General features: G+C 40.1%; 2 protein-coding genes across 3 annotated transcripts in view; one reads left to right on the top strand and one right to left on the bottom strand.

Annotated features, from left to right (window-relative positions):
- Positions 1–919: 919 nt before the first annotated feature.
- Positions 920–6,069, bottom strand: drc12 (dynein regulatory complex subunit 12 homolog). Its single transcript, XM_026191649.2, has 6 exons — positions 5,658–6,069; positions 5,515–5,583; positions 4,945–5,064; positions 4,626–4,718; positions 4,420–4,550; positions 920–2,284 (listed from the first exon to the last, which is right to left on the bottom strand). The coding sequence occupies exons 1-6, from the start codon at positions 5,707–5,709 to the stop codon at positions 2,156–2,158; spliced, it is 594 nt and encodes a 197-aa protein (XP_026047434.1). The 5' UTR covers positions 5,710–6,069; the 3' UTR covers positions 920–2,155.
- An 841-nt stretch (positions 6,070–6,910) lies between these two features.
- cbl (Cbl proto-oncogene) overlaps positions 6,911–18,673 on the top strand; it is a 34,370-nt gene continuing 22,607 nt past the window's right edge. For both annotated transcript variants that reach the window (XR_013901215.1, XM_026191647.2), the window contains exons 1-2: positions 6,911–7,057; positions 11,698–11,945. Coding sequence is in view for 1 of the 2 variants with exons in the window: in XM_026191647.2 (XP_026047432.2) it covers positions 6,911–7,057; positions 11,698–11,945 (395 nt within the window). In the remaining variant the exon portion in view is untranslated. The remainder of the gene's footprint in view (positions 7,058–11,697; positions 11,946–18,673) is intronic.

Consider the following 18,673-nt stretch of genomic DNA (forward strand, 5'->3'; position numbering starts at 1 on the left):
TACACCTATTAATGGGCTAATGAGACAGACAGACAGATAGATGGATAGATGGATAGATGGATGAAGTACATTGGTCTAAATATTGGCCATGTATTGGCCATACAAAGCTCTAAATTGGATGTTGGCTGCCTTTTGTTCCTCTGTCAGTATGATCCCACACTGCTTCTGGGGAGGCCAATCCATCACTGATAGTGTTCCATTTTGTGTGTTTCTGTCCAGGTATGCTTTTACTGCATTGGCAGTGCGTTTAGGATCATTCTCATGCCGAAAAGTGAAGCTACTTCTAATCAGATGCTTTCCAGATGGTCAAAATGTGAAAGTACTTCTCTCCCTTCATACATGACAAGATTCCCAACACCACTGGCTGAAATTCAGCCCCAATCCATGACTCCTGCGTGTTTCACAGATGGCTGTAGACATTTACTGTTCTACCAACAGTTTCAAATTTGGACTCATCTCTCTATAAAGACCTGTTGCCTCTGATTTTCATTCCATACCTCAGACTCATCTCCCTCTTTCCCTTCTTTAAAAATGACTACTTGACAGCCACCCTTCCACTGAGACCGTTTCTGATGAGGCTTTAGCAAACAACAGATGGATCTACTGAAGGGCCACCATTTCTCCAGTTTTTAAGGACACACTACACATGCAGACATATGCAGTGTTTTCAGCTAATAGCTCTTTAGGGATCAACTTATTGGCTAATAAAATACTATTTTATCCCTGTCAAACTTTAGTATCTTTAGCATCTTTTCAGCAATTTGAAGAAATGGGAACAAATTTTGTGATTAAATGATTCATGGCTCAGTCTTAAGTGGCTTTACAAACAAAACAACAGTCTGCTGAAAATGGACTGGATTAAAAATTAGTGAAAAAGCAGCTAAAGTCCAAAGAAAAACTCTAAGGACCTTCAGAAAGCCTGGAGAAATATTGCTCAAGACCACTTTTAATAAAAATCTGACTCCTAGGAAGGAAAATGCCAAAAATATGGGGGTAGCTCAAGACTTTTGCACAGTATTCTATGTAATACAAATATTTTTTTCTTTTTGATGCTTAAACTGTATTTGACTTATCCGTGCTTGCTAATACATCTTCCATCACTGACTGCTGCAGGGCTCATAACATTTCCACTATGGGAAGATAAGGCACAATGTGCCAATCGTTATTTTTCTGCACCTCCACTAACAGGTGCACTATGCCGTTCTCATTTTAACTACTGCAGTCGACCCCATTAAGCCCTAAACAAACTGAAACGGGCAACAGCTCCTGGTGGTTTGAGGAGGAAATATTGGTTTTCTGATAAAGGCCTCTTGAGTTCCTGCGTTAATTGGCCGTCAGAGCACAGAATTATCTTAATCCCTGAGTAAATGATTCATTACCCCACAGATGAGAGACTAAAAAAATGCACTGGGCCACGAAAAAAGATGCACAAGTGACAGCCTTGAAAATAAAATGTGTTTATCTCGCTCCCTGCAGGGAAAGTCGGGTTTTATTGATGCGGGGCAGCTGAATCATATTTCCTGCATGATTAATTTTTTTCCCCCCGTGCCTTTCTCTTGTTATTGCTTAGTATTAATCTGCTTGATACTGAGCATTAGTTGTGGTTTTCTTTACATCGTGCATTTGTTTCACGTCTCCCTCGTTGTCTTTTACCATATTTGGCCTCTCAAAGGCTGCCACAGAGAACTCTATCTACACTGCCATCTCTGCTAGCATGCATACTTGTTGTGAAATCACAATAGTTACAGTTTTTTCACCAACAGCTTTATTCATTTTCACCACTTTATTGTAACCCCCAAATGTTTTATGCAGCTTTTTTGGATTTTGCGCTCTTCTATATAAACAACAAAATACTTACTGTACTACTAATATTCATATAAAATACAGTATACACACTGTAATGCTCTAATAGCAACTGAGTGTCAGTGGCCACCATCTTTCTGACCACAAGCAGTCATTTGCTACATCTAGTGGGCGCTACATGCCACTACATGGTGATCTATTTCCTATTCTAAAATATACATTAACATCCATACAGTTACAGGTGAGCCATACACAGCACTCTAGCAGATCAAACAGAGTCAGTGCTGTAGCTACAGCATTAAACAAACACATCTCACTGCTGTTCTTACTGTATATGTCAGACTCCTATATTTTAAAGATCCAGGGCATTTAGGCCAAATTCAGAGAGCAGCTCCTTGTACTTTTGATGAAGAGTTGCGCTTTCGTCTTCCCAACCCTGTCGAGTCGCAGACAGCTGGGAACTCAGGCTGTCGAGAGTCTCCTGCAGAAAACATGGGCAGCATTAAAATGCAAGCTAAGATTTTCCCTTCAAGTCACCGACTTGTCCAACCTGATTTCCCTCCCTTCTTAACCACCTTTATCACTGATGAGTTGTAAGGGTGCACTGAAGGAGGTTTAATTAGATTCTGTGTCATACTTGGGAAGAGAGGAATAATGTTAATTACATATTAAAATCCTATCTCTGCGATCAGAGGCTGAGCCCTCGAACAGGGCTCTAAGCTTGACCACTTACCTTTGAAGATCTGAGCGCTGAAAATTTGCATGCACTGTCTGTAGCCAGCCAGTCGGACTCGGGCGCTAGCGAAAAGGTCAACAATGACCCCATCCCTCATCCATTACATCTTAATGGAAAAAACTCCCAGGAAGTGGAGTTTTTTTTTTCTTCATATTTGTCTCACTTAAATGTTTTGGGTCATAACACAAACTCTAATATTAGATGGAGATAACCCAAACAAAAAGCTGAGTTCAGTTTCACCTACCACACCCAGTTTAAATTGCTGACATAGCTGTTGAATCAAGTAACAAGAACCTGTCTGACAAAATGTAGCAGGCTAAAAGGCAACACATCATACCACGATTGACAGAAAACAACTGAGAAACAAAGTGATTGACATCTATCAGTCTAGAAAGGGTTACAAATCCATTATAAGGCTTTAGGACTTTATGGAAAAAAAAACTTTATCGAGAAAACTTGGAACAGGGTTGTACCTTCCCAGGAGTGGCAGGCCTACCAAAAAAAGCACTTTGATGACTCATCCAGGAGGTCACAGAAGAACCCAGAACAACATCGAAAAAACCGCAGGCCTCACTTGCCTCAGTTATGGTCAGAATTCGTGATTCAACAATAAAAACAGATTGGGCAAAAATGGCATCCATGGGTGAGTTCAAGAAGAAAAACCACTGCTGAAAAAGGAGGCGCTCATATCACATTTGCCAAGCGACATCTTGATGAACCCCAAGGGCTTTTTGAACATTTTCTGTGGATTGACGAGACAAAAGCTGAACTTTTTGGAGGTTCCCTATTACATCTGGCATAAAACTAACACAGCATTTCATAAAACGAACATCATATCAACAATCAAACTTGGTTTTGTGGTGTGATGGTTTTGGGCAGCTTTGCAGCTTCAGGACCGCATACTACTCATACTTATAAACCCTCCAATATAGATGAATGAAAATAATTCTGCGAAGAAGAGTGTCTCAAATGGCATGTAAATGTCACAAATATGCAAAAAAATAAGAAATCAGGAAGAGGGCGAATACTTTTCTACAGTACTATTTGTGGCTTCTTTTTTACAGCAGTTTCTCGGTCATGTTGATTGCATAATTTCTGGTGTTATGTGCATTGATAGTTCCGTAAAGCTGCAAAGTTTGTAATGGCGTAGTAAGTTTTCTGAACTAAGCACCATATTTCAGGCCTGCTTATAGAAGAAAAGTACTCACTTTGCATCAGAAGTTAGTGAGGACATTCTCTGCCTGTGCAGCTACACTTGGAAAAAAAAAACTACTCTAATGGTCATAAAAGGACATCTTTATTGATACGTACTAAGGTGTCAAAACTTGAGGATACAGGGGAAGTCGGCAAATGTCATTTTATGGGGGAAGAATTAAACCACATCTATACTGTACACTCCATCTAGTTTTTTAGTATTTCTGACCTACGATTATTAGACATAAACTGCAACAGTTTTCATCAGCATCATCATAATATCATATGAATCATTTTTAAGTCACTTAACTCATATAAAACATCCATGACAGCTCTATTAGCGTTTGCTTAGTTTGTCATTTTAGACTGAATTATCAGCTCAAAGCAATCATACATTCAGGAGCTTGACTTTCAAGAAACTGGTGTCATCACACTGCTCTTTCAAGAGTCACACATAAGCTGCAGGTCTGACCAACAAGAAGAAGTGCTAGTACCTTCCCATGACTTTGGCGGAACTAACTCTGAGATCAAGTTCTCTGAGGGTTGGCCTAACTGCACATACAAGACAAAGCTGCCCCACATTGTGCAAAAGGTTACCTCAAATGGGTATTTTCGTATACGTGTAGGCTTTCAAATGCGTATTGTTGCCACAGTGTGTGCTTGAACTGCCTTGTGTTGAAACTCACATGAAGGATCTTCTCATAGTCTGACTCCATGTTGTCCAGCTTTTGTCGAAGGTCTGCTATGATGGCATCCTTCTCCTGCTCCACTTGCTTACGCTCACTTTTCTCTTTACTCAGTTCCTCCTGGGATAGGGCTATACAAATACAGAGAGTAAACTCTTATGTGGATCCATTTGTTTGATTGTACTTTAAATATAGATAGACCATACCAAGGTCTTCCTTCAGTTGGCTGACTTCCTGTTCCAGTTTCTTCACCTTGTTGGTCAGTTCGGTCTGCATGGTTTTGTACTGGCGACTGAGGTCTAGAATGACATTTGCGTCAGCTATTTCAGACTTCATTGCTGATTCACTTTGAAAAGCTAATACAGCAATCAGCTTAAGCGCCCGGCTAATTAGATTTTTTGTTCCTCAAAAATTACCCTAACCTCGGCAAACACACCCCTTGTCCTCACTCCCAAAGGGATCCGCACTTTGATCAGGTTATTAAAAGACAGACTAATTTTGGATTCGTGCCCCATCTGTACCCACCCCAGTAGATGTCCCTGTGGTCTTGTCTCTCGCGCTGCAGCTTCTGTTCCATGTCTCTTACACGTCTCCTCAGGTCAGCTCTGTCTGACTGGACCCTTCTTAAAGCCTCACACTGTAAGGCTGCAGGAAGTCACACAAACACATGCAGGCATTGAACGTACAAACCAGAGGGAGCTTTCTTTGTTTTTTGTTTTCATAAGCAAAAGTGGAAATTACTTTCTTATCAAAACTTGTATTGATGCAAACTAAATTATCCATTAAACATGCCCAAATATGCAGTCAAGTTTTAACATGTGGGCTTTCATTTCCACTTGTATTGCTTTTAGACGTTTTAAAACATGTTGTTTTTTTTTTTTAGTATTTTCTATCCTTTTATGGGCCAAAAGACTGATCTCTTAATAACTCACTTAAAATCTATATACAACCCAATAACATGGGAGATCAGCGATTTAAAAGGGAACAGACATGACAAGGAATGGATCTGCTAAGTCATTTTCAGTTTGACCCTTTATGTAATAATCATACAATCTGTTTTTATTATTTATAAAGGAATAAAACCTCAAGGCTCACCTATGTGATCCTGCAGAATGGCTATATCCAGAATACTGTGCCTATGCTTTTCTTCCACGTCATTTTGACCTGTAACAACACAGAAATATGTGTAAGAAATAGAAGATCTGCAGTCACGAAAGAAAAAAAAGCATCTCGATTACATTTTTCTGGACTTTTCTCTGCGGTCTTCTTTGTCTTCTTCTTCGGGGACATGCTTGCTTAAGGCTGCCTGTTCAACCCACGGACACGCACAGGCTCACAGAGGGCCTACGCTTACTGTATGGTGGTGAGACTCTGTTGCTGTGCACTGGTTGCTGAGTGAGCAGCCATAAAACAAAGTGTCCGGTTTAATTGATAGTTGAGTGACTTTTACAACAGCCAGTCACACATGACTGGGGAACGCGCACAGCGCCAGCTGCCTTCAGTAGTGAAAGCGTCTTTTGTTGCTAGGGGTTACCGAGGCCCGAGCCGGGAGAACTCAGAGATGCACTCAGCATCTCACTGAGATTTTATGAATGCTCTACAGGCAGACGCGCGTGCTCGGTTACATTCATTTATCGAGAACGCGCTTTAAAAAGAAGGCGGGGAGTTTAGGGTTTGGGCAGCGGGGAGAGAGACGAGAGGGTGGGGGTTAACGGAAGAGGACGTACAGGAAAGGAAAGGGCCGCACATACACGTCAGAGGGGGGAAACAGAAAATGCTGGGCAATGTTTAAATCCCATAATTATTTATTCACCCTAGTTCCCGTCTATGACCGTGAGGCTTTCGCAGCTTTAAGTTCAACTTCCTCTCCTCGGTCGTCGCTGAGCGCTTTGTGTCGTCAGGCTCGCAGCTCGCAAACGAGTGCTGACAGTGTCACACAGCCTCTGAACTTCCCCTGAAGACACGGCACAGCCGAAAAGAGCTGCTGCTGACAAAAGAGAGGAACGACATCGCGGCTTGGACGGAGGCGAGGACACGCTCGAGTCCTGCGAAGAAACCGTTGCCATTGTCCTCCAGCTGAGGGCGAGAGGAGCCAGGTCTGGTGCTCCGTTAATTAGCCTGCGTGGGTCCCTGCAGAGAGAGAGGGAGACGCTGAGCAACGCAGCCTGCTAGCTGCGGCACAGAGGGGGACTTGTGCAGGGTGTGAGTGACCGTTGGGCTTGTTTTATCCACAATCTGGACATTTATCTACCAAATAATCATGTTATATTTACTGATGGGAGCCTTTATCCAATAGTCATCTCTTCCTCCCTCATTTTACCCCCGTCGGACCCTGGCTCGGATTCGCCGCTCGGGCGCTGTCCTCACAGGGGGTACGGGATCACCATCGCCCGGTCCAACCAACTCCAGGCGGCGGTTCGGTCCCCCTGACCCCCTGCCCTGCCTCACCTCGCCTGTCTGCCGCTGTGGCCGACCCTAGCCGAGCCCGAACATGGCTGGGAACCTGAAGAAAGGCGGGGGGATCATCGGAATGATGAAGGATGCCTTCCAGCCACACCATCACCACCTCCACTCCCATCACCAGCCCGGGGCCGTGGACAAAAAGACGGTGGAGAAATGCTGGAAACTAATGGACAAGGTTTGTCAACGTTAAGCCGTTAGCGTTTGCTTACGCGTCGGATGGCTAGAGCGACTGCTAGCTAACCGTAGCTAACTTGCGATAAGCTAGCTAATCTTCGCCTGCTGAAGGTCTGTTGTTGCTAAGTTAGCTAACAGGCTGGTACAGGATATGGTTAGCTAACTTTAGCTCACAGATAACCTGAACTCTTGTTTTGTTCGTCATGTGGCACGCCACTTTCGTAGCAGCTTAATATTAACTGGCATAGGAAGGCTTAGTTTATTACTTGGCAGGGTTGTTAACACTTTCGGGTAACTACTCTTTAGTTGTGAAACCGCGGTGCATAGCGTTACATTGTTTGACCACGGCTAAATATTTTAAGGTATATCACAATCTTTAGCTCTAACAGGGAGGTTAGTATTCTTTAAATATGTCACATAAGAGCTGAATCTAACGACTTTGTGACAGGAAATTGAAATACAAGGGCTCCCAGCACTGCAACGGTGTCTCCTGTAGCTCGTTTATGAAAAATCTATAGTCAGCTGTCTGTCAACCCTTGAAAATTGTAACAAATTGTTTAGAGAACAAGAAAAGTACGCATTTTACGTGTCCAGCTATGGTCTTTACCAGGGGAGAGTCATCTCACTGCTTTACTTCTCGGAAAAAAGCCTGCAACAGTTTGACCCCCAGTTTCCTGTGAGATTCACACACGGCTTTTTTGTTTCTCAACTTCCAACGCGACGCATTATAAACTATGATGCCTTTGCAAAACTACTAGCACATTTAAGTGTGTTTTGCTTAGTCGAGCCTCAATTAGCACAGACAAGAACACAAGTGGCAATGAAACGTTGATCTTTATTATCACCTTGTTTTCTGTGACTGTTCAACACTTCTGTAGAAAGCTTGTCTAATACAGACCAAAGAAGAGGGAGGCCGCTGATCTGATCTGCCACACATTAAACTACCTGCCACCTATCAGTCTGGCTCTTGCAGTTTACAGAAGGGATTATTTTGCCATGTTAATATGTTTTTTTTAAGAAACTGATTGACTGGAAGAAAAACAGCCAGATAAAGGAATATCTTACCTTTAAAAAAAAAAAAAAAAAGAAGCTATACCTCACGTGCCAAAGTGATTTTACTCCATGGGACTGCGTAAAATAGCAGCAGAAGTATATTTAGTATTATCTAAAGTGAACCCACAAACCAACAGATACCACTGACCAAGACCTGCAGAACTATAACGCAGTTTCTCCTTGAAAACACCTCCCACGTAGAACTAAGTTAAATTTTGATCCTCTGTTACTTGCTGTACCTGTTCTTCAAGATCTGTATCTGTTGCAGTGGCTAATTTTTATCTGTTGTCACATCAATTTTGTGCTGCCTGAATGCTCAGTGATAGTGCGACGAAGAGCTCAAATCACTTTATTTTTTCATGATGAAGATATGGTTGTTTTTTGTTTTGTTTTTTTCTCTGGCGGATAAAGAAAATGATTGTCAATTTATTTATAGGCAAATTGCTAATCAGGCCGTGGTTTTACAGTTGGGGCATGTGTCAATGTGTAAAGTCAGTATTCTTAATTTAGCTTTCCTGTATTAACAGGATCTGATGTTAAAACAAGTTTAACATCAGATCCTGTTCTTGTCTCTGTTGTTGCACTGCCACATCCTTTTGGCTAATTAGGTAAAGTAATACTCTAAACTAAAATCAGAAGTATTAGCTACGGAAATGCGTTTAGTAAGATTTTAAGTTTTGGCCAATATCAAGCCCTGAATTTCACATCATAATCTAAGACAGTCATTTATTTATTTATTTTTTATTTTAATCAGTTTTATGCGTACAAGACATTGTTCGCGGTGTGGAGGTGTATAGTTGAAAGGTACTTAACATTTACACAGCTCGTTCTTCGTCTTCATTCTTTTTCATGCCTTTTTGGGACTAAACAAGTGTATCAAGACGATGATTGCTGCTTGGCCTACAACATGGATTGACTCTATTTAGTGTATAGACACTGATCATAATACCACATTACCTTCTCCTGCTGTGAGGAATCATTATTACTCTTTCAACATTGAAAACGTTTAGGGGACATTGTCTCACTAAAGTGTGAGAAAGCACTTAAAATGGCTGTTTGCAGATAAAATCCCCCAAAATTCAACCAGCTCCAACTTGTCTTCAACCTGTAAAATACCTTGAAGTTCATGTGGAAAAATCTACATAATCACACCAGGTGTAGAATCACCTGAGAGCGAGAGAGAGACAGAAAGATCAGTGGAATGTAATTTAGCTCGGAGGGGATCAACATTTTACTTCAAGTCAGAAGCTTTAACACATGCTGACATAGAGCATTCAGCAGTTGTGACCTTGTACCAGCGCATGCATGGATTATGTTTGGCTAAGGGTTGGGCACAAGTGTTAGCACTAAGCGCTTGGAGGCCTGGAGAAGGTTAATGGAATTGGGACACATTGTTGGTAATATTGGCTCTTTTTTTTTTTTTTTTTAAGTTCTCCAACAGTCACGGCTCAGTTTGGTAGACTCAATCATTTTTATCAGCCAAATCATCAAGGTGTTTTTATTTTTACTTATTATGCATTAATATTTGTATAGTTTAATTTTTGAATCATGATAGTGGAATATGTTGCACGGTAAAACAATGTAGTCTATACAGCATAGATTCATATGCCTAAAAATAAAACTACATTAACAATTGTAATACACTTAAAAAGTTTTTCCATTGATGATGATTAATAAACAAAGTGTTTGAGCTCTTTGAAGTCTCATTACTTCCACAATGCCACACTGATGCCTTTTAAATGGAGGAAGCAAGGAAGTTCATAACGACATTCTTGTAATGCTGTTCCTGCCATATCTCTTTCGTACATTTTCACATGATCAGTGGACAATAATTTGGCCTGGTCTGCAAAGAATAAGCCACGTCCTGTTTTTGACATACAGTTGTTCAGTAACTGAAGCTGACAGCCTGGCTACACAGATGTATAAAAGCTCGGGCTGGAATCGGGACATGACACCCAAAATGTTTGGCTGTGTGTTTCGTAATGATTCATGAATTGACCCGGCGAAGTGCAACACTGCAGTTAGATTTGTTGCACATTTTTGAGGATGAAACATGTTAATGCGCTCTCCTGAATGTCTTCAACGTTGTCATAAACTTGGTTCCAGTCATGGTTAACATGTTTTATAAACCCATGTGACAGATGATTGTCACGTTCACGGTTCGGGTGAGTCGGTGTTCGTAGATAGACACTCGTGTTTGTCAAAAAAAATTTGGCTTTTGTTTGCATTTGTGTTCTCGAAGTTGCTCACTTGAGGTTTTTCAAATTTGCAAGGCAATCATGTCCAAATGTTAAGTAGAGAGAATTTGAGTCTGTAAGGCAGAAGTAGCATAGGATGTGCAAATTAAAATGGGGAAGTGTAAACTCATTAACAGCTTCTGTAAACATGCTCAAGAAGTGGAACATAGAGGGACTACATGCTTAAAACATGCTAGTCAAAAGGGGATGGGAAGGGTGCAGGAATTCTTGTTTACAAAATGTAATATCTTAAAAAGGAGAGCTACTGTAGGGTTAGGACTATGCTCTACACCAGCTAAATCTCTTTTTCTTAAAGTTGAATCACAATGCACAATATGTATGCATTTTCTACTTAATGTTCAGTCAGAAGTCAAAGCCACATGTGACACATCACAGGCCCTTTTAGCATATTTTGAAGCAGCAGGTGCAGAACGCTATTGCTTCATAAAAGTTTAAATCTGCTGGTTAGCTCTTTGCACTCTCTCACTGAGCCTGCATAATTGTATGGGTTTTATTCTGGTTGGTGCAATTTTATCTCACAGTTCAAAGACACAAAGGTTAAGTTGGCTGATGATTATAAATTGGCTTTAGTTTTGGATTAAATGGTAGAAACTGCTGTCTCTCGTTGAGTTAGACATGTTATGGACTGGCTACCTGTCTAGGGTATCCCCCGCCTGTTGTGTTAGCTAGACTTCAGCCCCCTGTGACACAATTTGGATAAACACTTGGGAGTGTAAATCACCATCCAACTGTGTCTGTTGTGTTTAAAAATGTATATTTTCACATGAAATGCTGCGTAGCTGTAGTAAATGAATAAAAAATGCAGGCGACTAGCTACATAATTAATGTAGGTTTGCCATCTAGGTCATTCTGATAGTACGGTGATAAGTAAACTAACTTAAGATGTCACAAGGTATTTAAACTTTGCTACTCTGTCTATATTTTCGATTGCATAATATACAGACTTGCATCACTCTGACTACTCTTAACTTCACAAAATGTTTAGGGAACACTTTCTTTGTCTTTTTAACTTTATTGGCTTTTTCTGTTCTGCACGTCTCCTGTCTAGGCTCACAGACACTACTTTGCACTAAAGATAAGTGCTCTAATGCAAGAAGAAGCTAATTTATGTGAAATTCTCTATATGATATAAATACTACCTTAGTGATGTAGAGAGTGAAAATGCATAGTGACACATGGAATGGATTGTGCAGATTATCTTTCTGTTTCTCTGTCCCTTTAACTGCTCTTTCATCACTCACTTTCTACCACATCTTTTAGCTTGAGTTTTATCTTATGTATTCTTTCTAACCGTATCTTGCCCTCCCCCTCACATCCTCCCTTTCTGCAGGTGGTGCGGCTATGCCAAAACCCCAAACTGGCTCTGAAGAACAGCCCTCCCTACATCCTGGACCTGCTGCCAGACACCTACCAGCACCTGCGCACCATTTTGTCTCGTTACGAGGGCAAAATGGAGACTTTGGGTGACAATGAGTATTTCCGGGTCTTCATGGAGAACCTGACAAAGAAGACCAAGCAGACCATTAGCTTGTTCAAGGAGGGCAAGGAACGCATGTATGAGGAGAATTCACAACCAAGGTGAGAAAACTGGATGAAATACATGGAATAGATGCCCATCTTAATCGTATCAGTGTCTATGTTATAAATTATTTGCCTTCTCAAGTTCAAATGCTTTTCTCAACCTTGCTGAGCTGCTGTGTTCATTGTCTTCAATGAAACACATCTGAAACGGGAATTTCAAGGTGTGAAACCTTCTTAATGCAGCAGTTCATTGTGAATAATTCTGACAATGCAGGTACAGCGTGAACAATTGCTCCCACCCCCAGCCCCAAGGCTGGCTGTAGCTCAAGAAGCATCAAAACAAGAGGAAAGATGTGTTGTGGTTTGAGCATGTGAGCGTTTGTGGTCAAAATGGCGCTTAATCTACAGCTGCCTGCCTGCATGCTGCTTTGTTTTTGTGCCTTCATATCTCTGCCATCTACTCGAGCATAGTTTCGCCATGTAGTTTATTTTACTTTTTTGAAAAGTCACATGGTGCCTCCCGCTTGTCTCTTTCTTTTGTCTTTCTTGAAGTTTTTTTCTCTATCTAGAAACAGAGTGAAGTGTATAGTCTGTCCCGAAAATAAGTAGATGTCATGGCTTTGTTTGGAGAGACTCAGATTATTGAAAAGACATTCCATTTGGGTTTTGTTTTTGTTGTTGTTGTGTTTTTGTTTGTTTGTTTGTTTGTTTGTTTGTTTGTTTGTTTGTTTGTTTTTTACAAAAAACAAAAAAACCTCAGTATAAAGTGAGGTTAGTGGTAACTGGCAGCCTTTCTTGAGGTGCAGACTATACTGGAAGAAGCTGATCTTCTTTGTATATATTTACAGACGCCCTTTTAGTTTCATGTATGCTGTGGGTGAATGCTGTTGGACTTTGTTGTGATTTGAATACTTTTTCCTTTTACAGCAGATCACTCCAAATGACATGAACTGCCGTCAGATTTTGTGCCTGCAAGGACTTTGTCCAGAATATCTTTTCTCACTGGTAGTAGGCAAGATGACTTGCAGCAGTTTTTTTTTGTGTTGTCAAGGAAACCTTTATGACAGACTGCCATCTTCAGTAGATTTTGGACCCTAAGTTATTTGAAAATGGGTGAACTGAGACCATAGTCAAAGGACATAATACCCACTATGATACCAAGTACATCGTACTTACAGGTAGTAGTTTTGCCTGAGCACACATGTTCTTCAGATGTCAACTGGGAAACTAACCATGGCAAAGTTTCCCAGGCATCATTTGTTTTTTCACAATGCACATTACAGAATGCATGTGTTAGTTTAGTCAAAGGAAGACAGCACAAGTTCTACCCACACATAGGGCAAAACTATTCATAGTTCTCCATTATCTTCAACACATAAAGGCACCTCCTTGGCAATTCCAACTCCAATCGAAAAACCCTGAAGGTTCCCTGCAGCGTGAAGAAAACACAGTCATTTGTTTAAGCCGCCAAACTGAATAAACAGGTTTTCTATAGGGCACAAAAGTGGATCCCAGCAGTAAGACAGGCGGCGCTATCAGTAGTAATAAACATGTAGGATCCTGACACAGTACATCTACTACTTGTACATCAAGACATTTGTAAATAATAAGTGCGATATCCAAGTTTCAACTGTAGGCTACTATATTTCTGCAAGATGACCTTTAGCATTTTGACAGTAGGAATCTTTTGTTGTAGTGGTATGTGGATGATTGAGAGACCGGAGGTGGATTGACAAAAATTAAGAGGTATTGTTTTCTAAATAAAGTTTAGAACCATAGAAACAATAACATCAAAACAACACTGTTTTTAAGTTGTCATATATAAGAATGAATGAATGACCTGGCACCATATTTCTTTGCTGATCAGAGCTGATAAGGTTGACCGCGACCTTTTATCTAGTTTCCGATAGACTTTTCTTAGGATTAGTCTAGGACATTAAAGAAAATATAATTGTGATATCCTGTTAAATTAACACTGTCTAATTAACATTACAGATGGGTGGGACTGATAACATTTGCAAGCATCATTTTATTATTAGCCATAGCCGCTACCTTCTACCAATGATAACAAACAGCATAATGTTGCTATCAGGTAATTGCTAATGCTAGGCTAACATTTATTATAACTGTTTAATACTTAAAGCTTCGTTTTCAACAAAATTTACTGACGTTAGTGAGGAAAGGGCTTTATGCCAGTATTAGCCAGTACTAAGCTGATATTTGTACTGAGTGTGGGATCTCAAGGTGGTTCATCTCTGCCAAGTAAAGCTTATATGTGAAGTTGATCAAAAGTAGTTTATTTGTTATATTGGTGCTAATCCACAGACTGTATGTATAAGATGGAAGCAGCTTCCAGCTTTGAAAAGTGAACACCCAAATGTGGTAAACCTGCATTTTTAAAATAAAAAAAAATAAAATAAAAAAAAGTAATTAATTAATGGCCAACAGGGAGTTGCTCTTCCAGTTACACAAAGACTTCCAGTAGTATAAGTTTGTGGAAAATTGGCCATCGACTCCCTTTCTCTGTAACCTCAGTAAACACTTAACAGATGATTCAAGTCATGCTCAATAGAATATTAACTACATTTTGTAGACTTTGGTCATTGTGAGAGTCAGAACCGTGTCTTTATATGCAAGAAATGAGAATTTGTAACAACTTGTTACGGACAAGTCTGCAATCATGATATCAGGGCTACCCACCCTTGCTCATTGCTCATCTTGGGATGATGACTGACATTACTGTGGCAGCGCCTTTTTTGTTTGTTTTTTTTGTTTGTTTTGTTTTGTAATACTCCGTGTGCTAAGTCCTCCTTTGCTGTTGGCATTTTCTTAATTTTCAGAGTTTTCTGGAGTGTAACTATAACCATGTTACTATTGTCTGACCTCGGGAAAATTTTATTTGTGTTGTGCATTATAAATTTTCTAATTTCAAGATCAAGTAATCAAGTAAACTTATTCGACCATTCATAATTTAAGACTAGTATGCACTTTTTACTAAAGTCTGTAAACTTTGTTACAGTAATAAGGAGTGTGACTATCACTTGATCTTAGTAAAAATGATAATAACAATAGAAATAAAAGTCTGAAAGTTTCAAAGTTTGCAAAAACAAAATTTTGCCAAGCACTTGTGATAAGATTAAACGTGCAGTCAAAAAGAGAGAGAGAGAGAAGCCAAAAAATGTATGTCATTGAAGAAGCCACTAGTGGTTTACTTTGGACAGCTGTAATGCTTCACCACTGTGAAAAAAAACCAAAAAAAAACCCTCTAGAGCAGAGTCAGTGTGCAGCAAATTGGCTCACATAGTAGCCCTCTGTGGATAGTTGCTTTTCCAGTGTTGCTGTGCATGCTCTTTGTAATAACGCACTGAAAAGTCTACAGTCATACGTGAAAGGAAAGTGAAGATTTCGACTATTTATATGCCTGCAACGAGGAAGTGGATTTGTTGTATGGCTTGAATGACAGCGAGAAAAAAATGGCTTAAAAGTGGGCTCATCGGTACCACCAGATTTTGATTATTGCAATAAAAACGAACACAGGTGGCTAAAATTTGGTAGAAATTTAGTTGATCGGAGTAAATTTCCCTCCAAGGCTAGATCACTTGATCACTTGCAGAACTAAATCAGAAATACATGGTTCTAATGTTTCTTCACACATTGGTGTAACCTGGTGTTTCCTTTGAACATAGTCTCTTTTTTTTTTCTTTTAAATTAAGCAATCATTTTATCAAGTCAGTTGTCAGATGTACATCCTCATCTAGTTGCTCAGTTCCTCAATAAGATTGTTTTCTTTCAGCTGCCATGACCGTAATGTTGCAGACATAGAAGCAAAAAAATGCCAAAGCAACCAGAGAGAAGAGGAAATGTCTATGTGAACCACTCCTGTATTTGACATGAGGCGATAAAGCTGTTTTTAGACATTGTGTCAATTTCTCTGTGAAATTTGTTTTTATCATTGCTTGATTGGACCAAGAGACTGTGCAGAAAGAAGGGGAAAAAATCGTGCTTGAAGGAGAGGAAATGGACACACAGACAGTAGCCAGGCATTACACACAAAGACTGCCATTGTCTCAAAGGAGAAGGCAGTGGCAGTGACACTAACCAATGGGTGTCAGCCCACTTAAAAATGCTATAGAATTGACCAATGACGGAGAGATGCTAGGAAACTAATAAAACAGAAACTTGGTTAAACAGAAGATGAGGATAATATGGGCCTCAAATAGAAAAATGAAAATGCAAGACCGACTGACACTTGTTATCTCCACCACTTTAACTTCAGCCAACATCAGTGCTTGTCAGCCATTGACTTCAGGGTCTATGATTGGGCTTTATGTCTATTTTCAAATCAAAGTGAAGGATCTCAAGTGTGTTATAAGAGCCCCAAATGAAAAGTGGGTGGATATGCTGTGATGCGATGTCGTGCAGACTTCTCCGCAGTTTTTGGCTTCTATTTATCCAGCCCCCCACTAACGCATAAGCCACGCAGATTGTTTAGCTTTAGAGATGAAGCAGAGTCGCGGTAGCACAGTATACGCCTGGGTTTGTTGAGCAACACTTTTCGCTTGGGCTTTGACTGTGGGAGCAGCTGAGTCGGGTGGAAACGAGGTGCAAACATAGTCACAGAGGAGAGGAAAAAGAGGGGGTTCGTTGTTGAAAGTCGAAGAGGGTAAGATGAAAGTGAGTCGACTCTAAGCAAAACTTAATTAACAGTGACTACCCATATTCGGTCAGAATCGACATGACACAGTCAGCACTTCCCCCTTGTTTGCTTCACTTACTTCCTCTTCTGGCTTTACGCAGCACAATCGAGACATTTTCCGCTGTAGGAGTTCACAAAGAGCCAGACTGTTAGTTTATTTTTAATATACAGTTTAGATTAGTTTTAAATTTCAACCCAAGACCAAATGTACATTATTGCCTGTTCTCAAGATGGCTAGAAGAGTAGGATTAGCCCTTAAAGCTCTTCCTTTTCTAAGCAGGAAGTAGAGCTACAAAGTCAGACCATATTGTGCTATAAAAAATGACCAGTCACTACTTCTGCACTTAACAGCCCAGTGTTTTGTAACTGTGGTCTCTTGTTGGCTGTTAATTGGTCTACGTTGAAAGTAATTGACTTTCCAAATCTCTTCTTGATTAATACAGCTTTTCTCTCTTTTTTTTTTATTTCAAGCCAGTTTATTCATTTATGTGCAAACAGGATAGGAAGACTGTGTTTAAACATTACTCATGGCACATTCTCTAAGAATAGTCATACAGTAGAAGGGTTGATCAATGTGTCCTCAGATAATCCCCTCTGCCTGCCCTCCCATGGGTCTAACCGGATACAGCTTTGACCTCTCTGAGAGAGTCTGTTTGATCATCTTCCTGGGCTAAGCTGCCATCGCATCCTGACCACCGTTGAAAGGTCCAGCTGGTTACAGGAAGTGGTGAGCTTATAGACTGCACAGTCATGTATTGCGGAATAGTCTGCACTGCAGAAATATAATAATTGCAGTGCTGGTGTTTATGTAATATGATCTAATTTATCTTAGCTGTATTCTACCACTCTTCTGTTAGTGAGACATTATGACAAAACCCTGTTAGCACCCTGAGTATCCCCTGTGAGCACCCCCCCCCCCCCCCCACCCCTTTTCTTTTTCATATCTGAAGATGAAACGAAATGTCCCTAACTGAGTTAAACCACCTTAAGCAGCAAAAGGATCACATTTGCAGAGCTATTTTTAGGATTTCTTTAAGAATTCATTTTGTGGTAAACTGATGACAGTATCACTCAGGTTTCACACAGCTTCATGTAAAGCAGACATTAATAAAAAAAAAAAAAAAAAACCTTTGCTTCCTGTTTAACCACAAGGAAGCAAAGAAAAAGAAATGGTTGATTAGCACAAAAAGGTGAATTGCGTGCTTGGCGTTGCACATCATGTGAGGTATAACAGATTAGGTTGCTTCCCTGTTCCCATTTTGTACACATTAACAACATTTGCACACATACTAAGTTCAAGGAAATAATAAATCTGTCAAACACCTGTACTGGCACTTTGTATTTAATCATTAGTTATGATTAATTTTTGATTCTCTTCCACAGTGTCTTCGTCCCATCTTCCTCCCCTCCCTGAGCCTTGCTCTGCCAGAGGTTTCTTCCTGTTAAAAGGGAGTTTTTCCTTCCCACCATTCCCAAATTGCTTGCTCATGCTTGGTCATATGATTGTTGGAGTTTTTTTTGTTTTTCTCTGTATCTTTACCTTACAATATAAAGTGCCTTGAAGCAACTGTTGTTGTGAGTTGGGACTGTATAAATAAAATTTAATTTCATTAATTTATGCTCTGAACCACTTATTAGTCACAATTTTCTGCTTGTCTCTTAGTATACTCCTTTTTTTTTTTTTTTTTTTTAAATCATTGTAAGGTAAATGGTTTTTATCTTGGGAATGTTAAATAAAAACAGTGCCTTTTAAAGACTAAATAAGTAATTAAGTAATAATTTAATAATAAAACAGCATTCAGCTGCAGCCCCACACTCAGGAGTTAACATTTTATTCCACACACACCCTTTAGCCTTTCACCCCATTGCTCTTTCTCCTTCTGTGCTTACTTCCAACTTCCCTTAGTGACAGCACATTGCTCCAGTCCTTTGCACAATAGAAAAATGCATTCCAGGCATGTTTCAGTGATATTATTACAATGCTCAGTCAACTTCCTCCAGCTTCTACTCATTCAATGTTCCCTGCAGCTGGGCTACTGTACAGCCATTCATTAAAACAATGATTTGGGTCCATTTATCTCTGGTCAAA

This window comes from Astatotilapia calliptera, chromosome 14 (assembly GCF_964374335.1).
Source record: "Astatotilapia calliptera chromosome 14, fAstCal68.1, whole genome shotgun sequence".
In the NCBI taxonomy this organism is placed as follows: Eukaryota; Metazoa; Chordata; class Actinopteri; order Cichliformes; family Cichlidae; genus Astatotilapia; species Astatotilapia calliptera.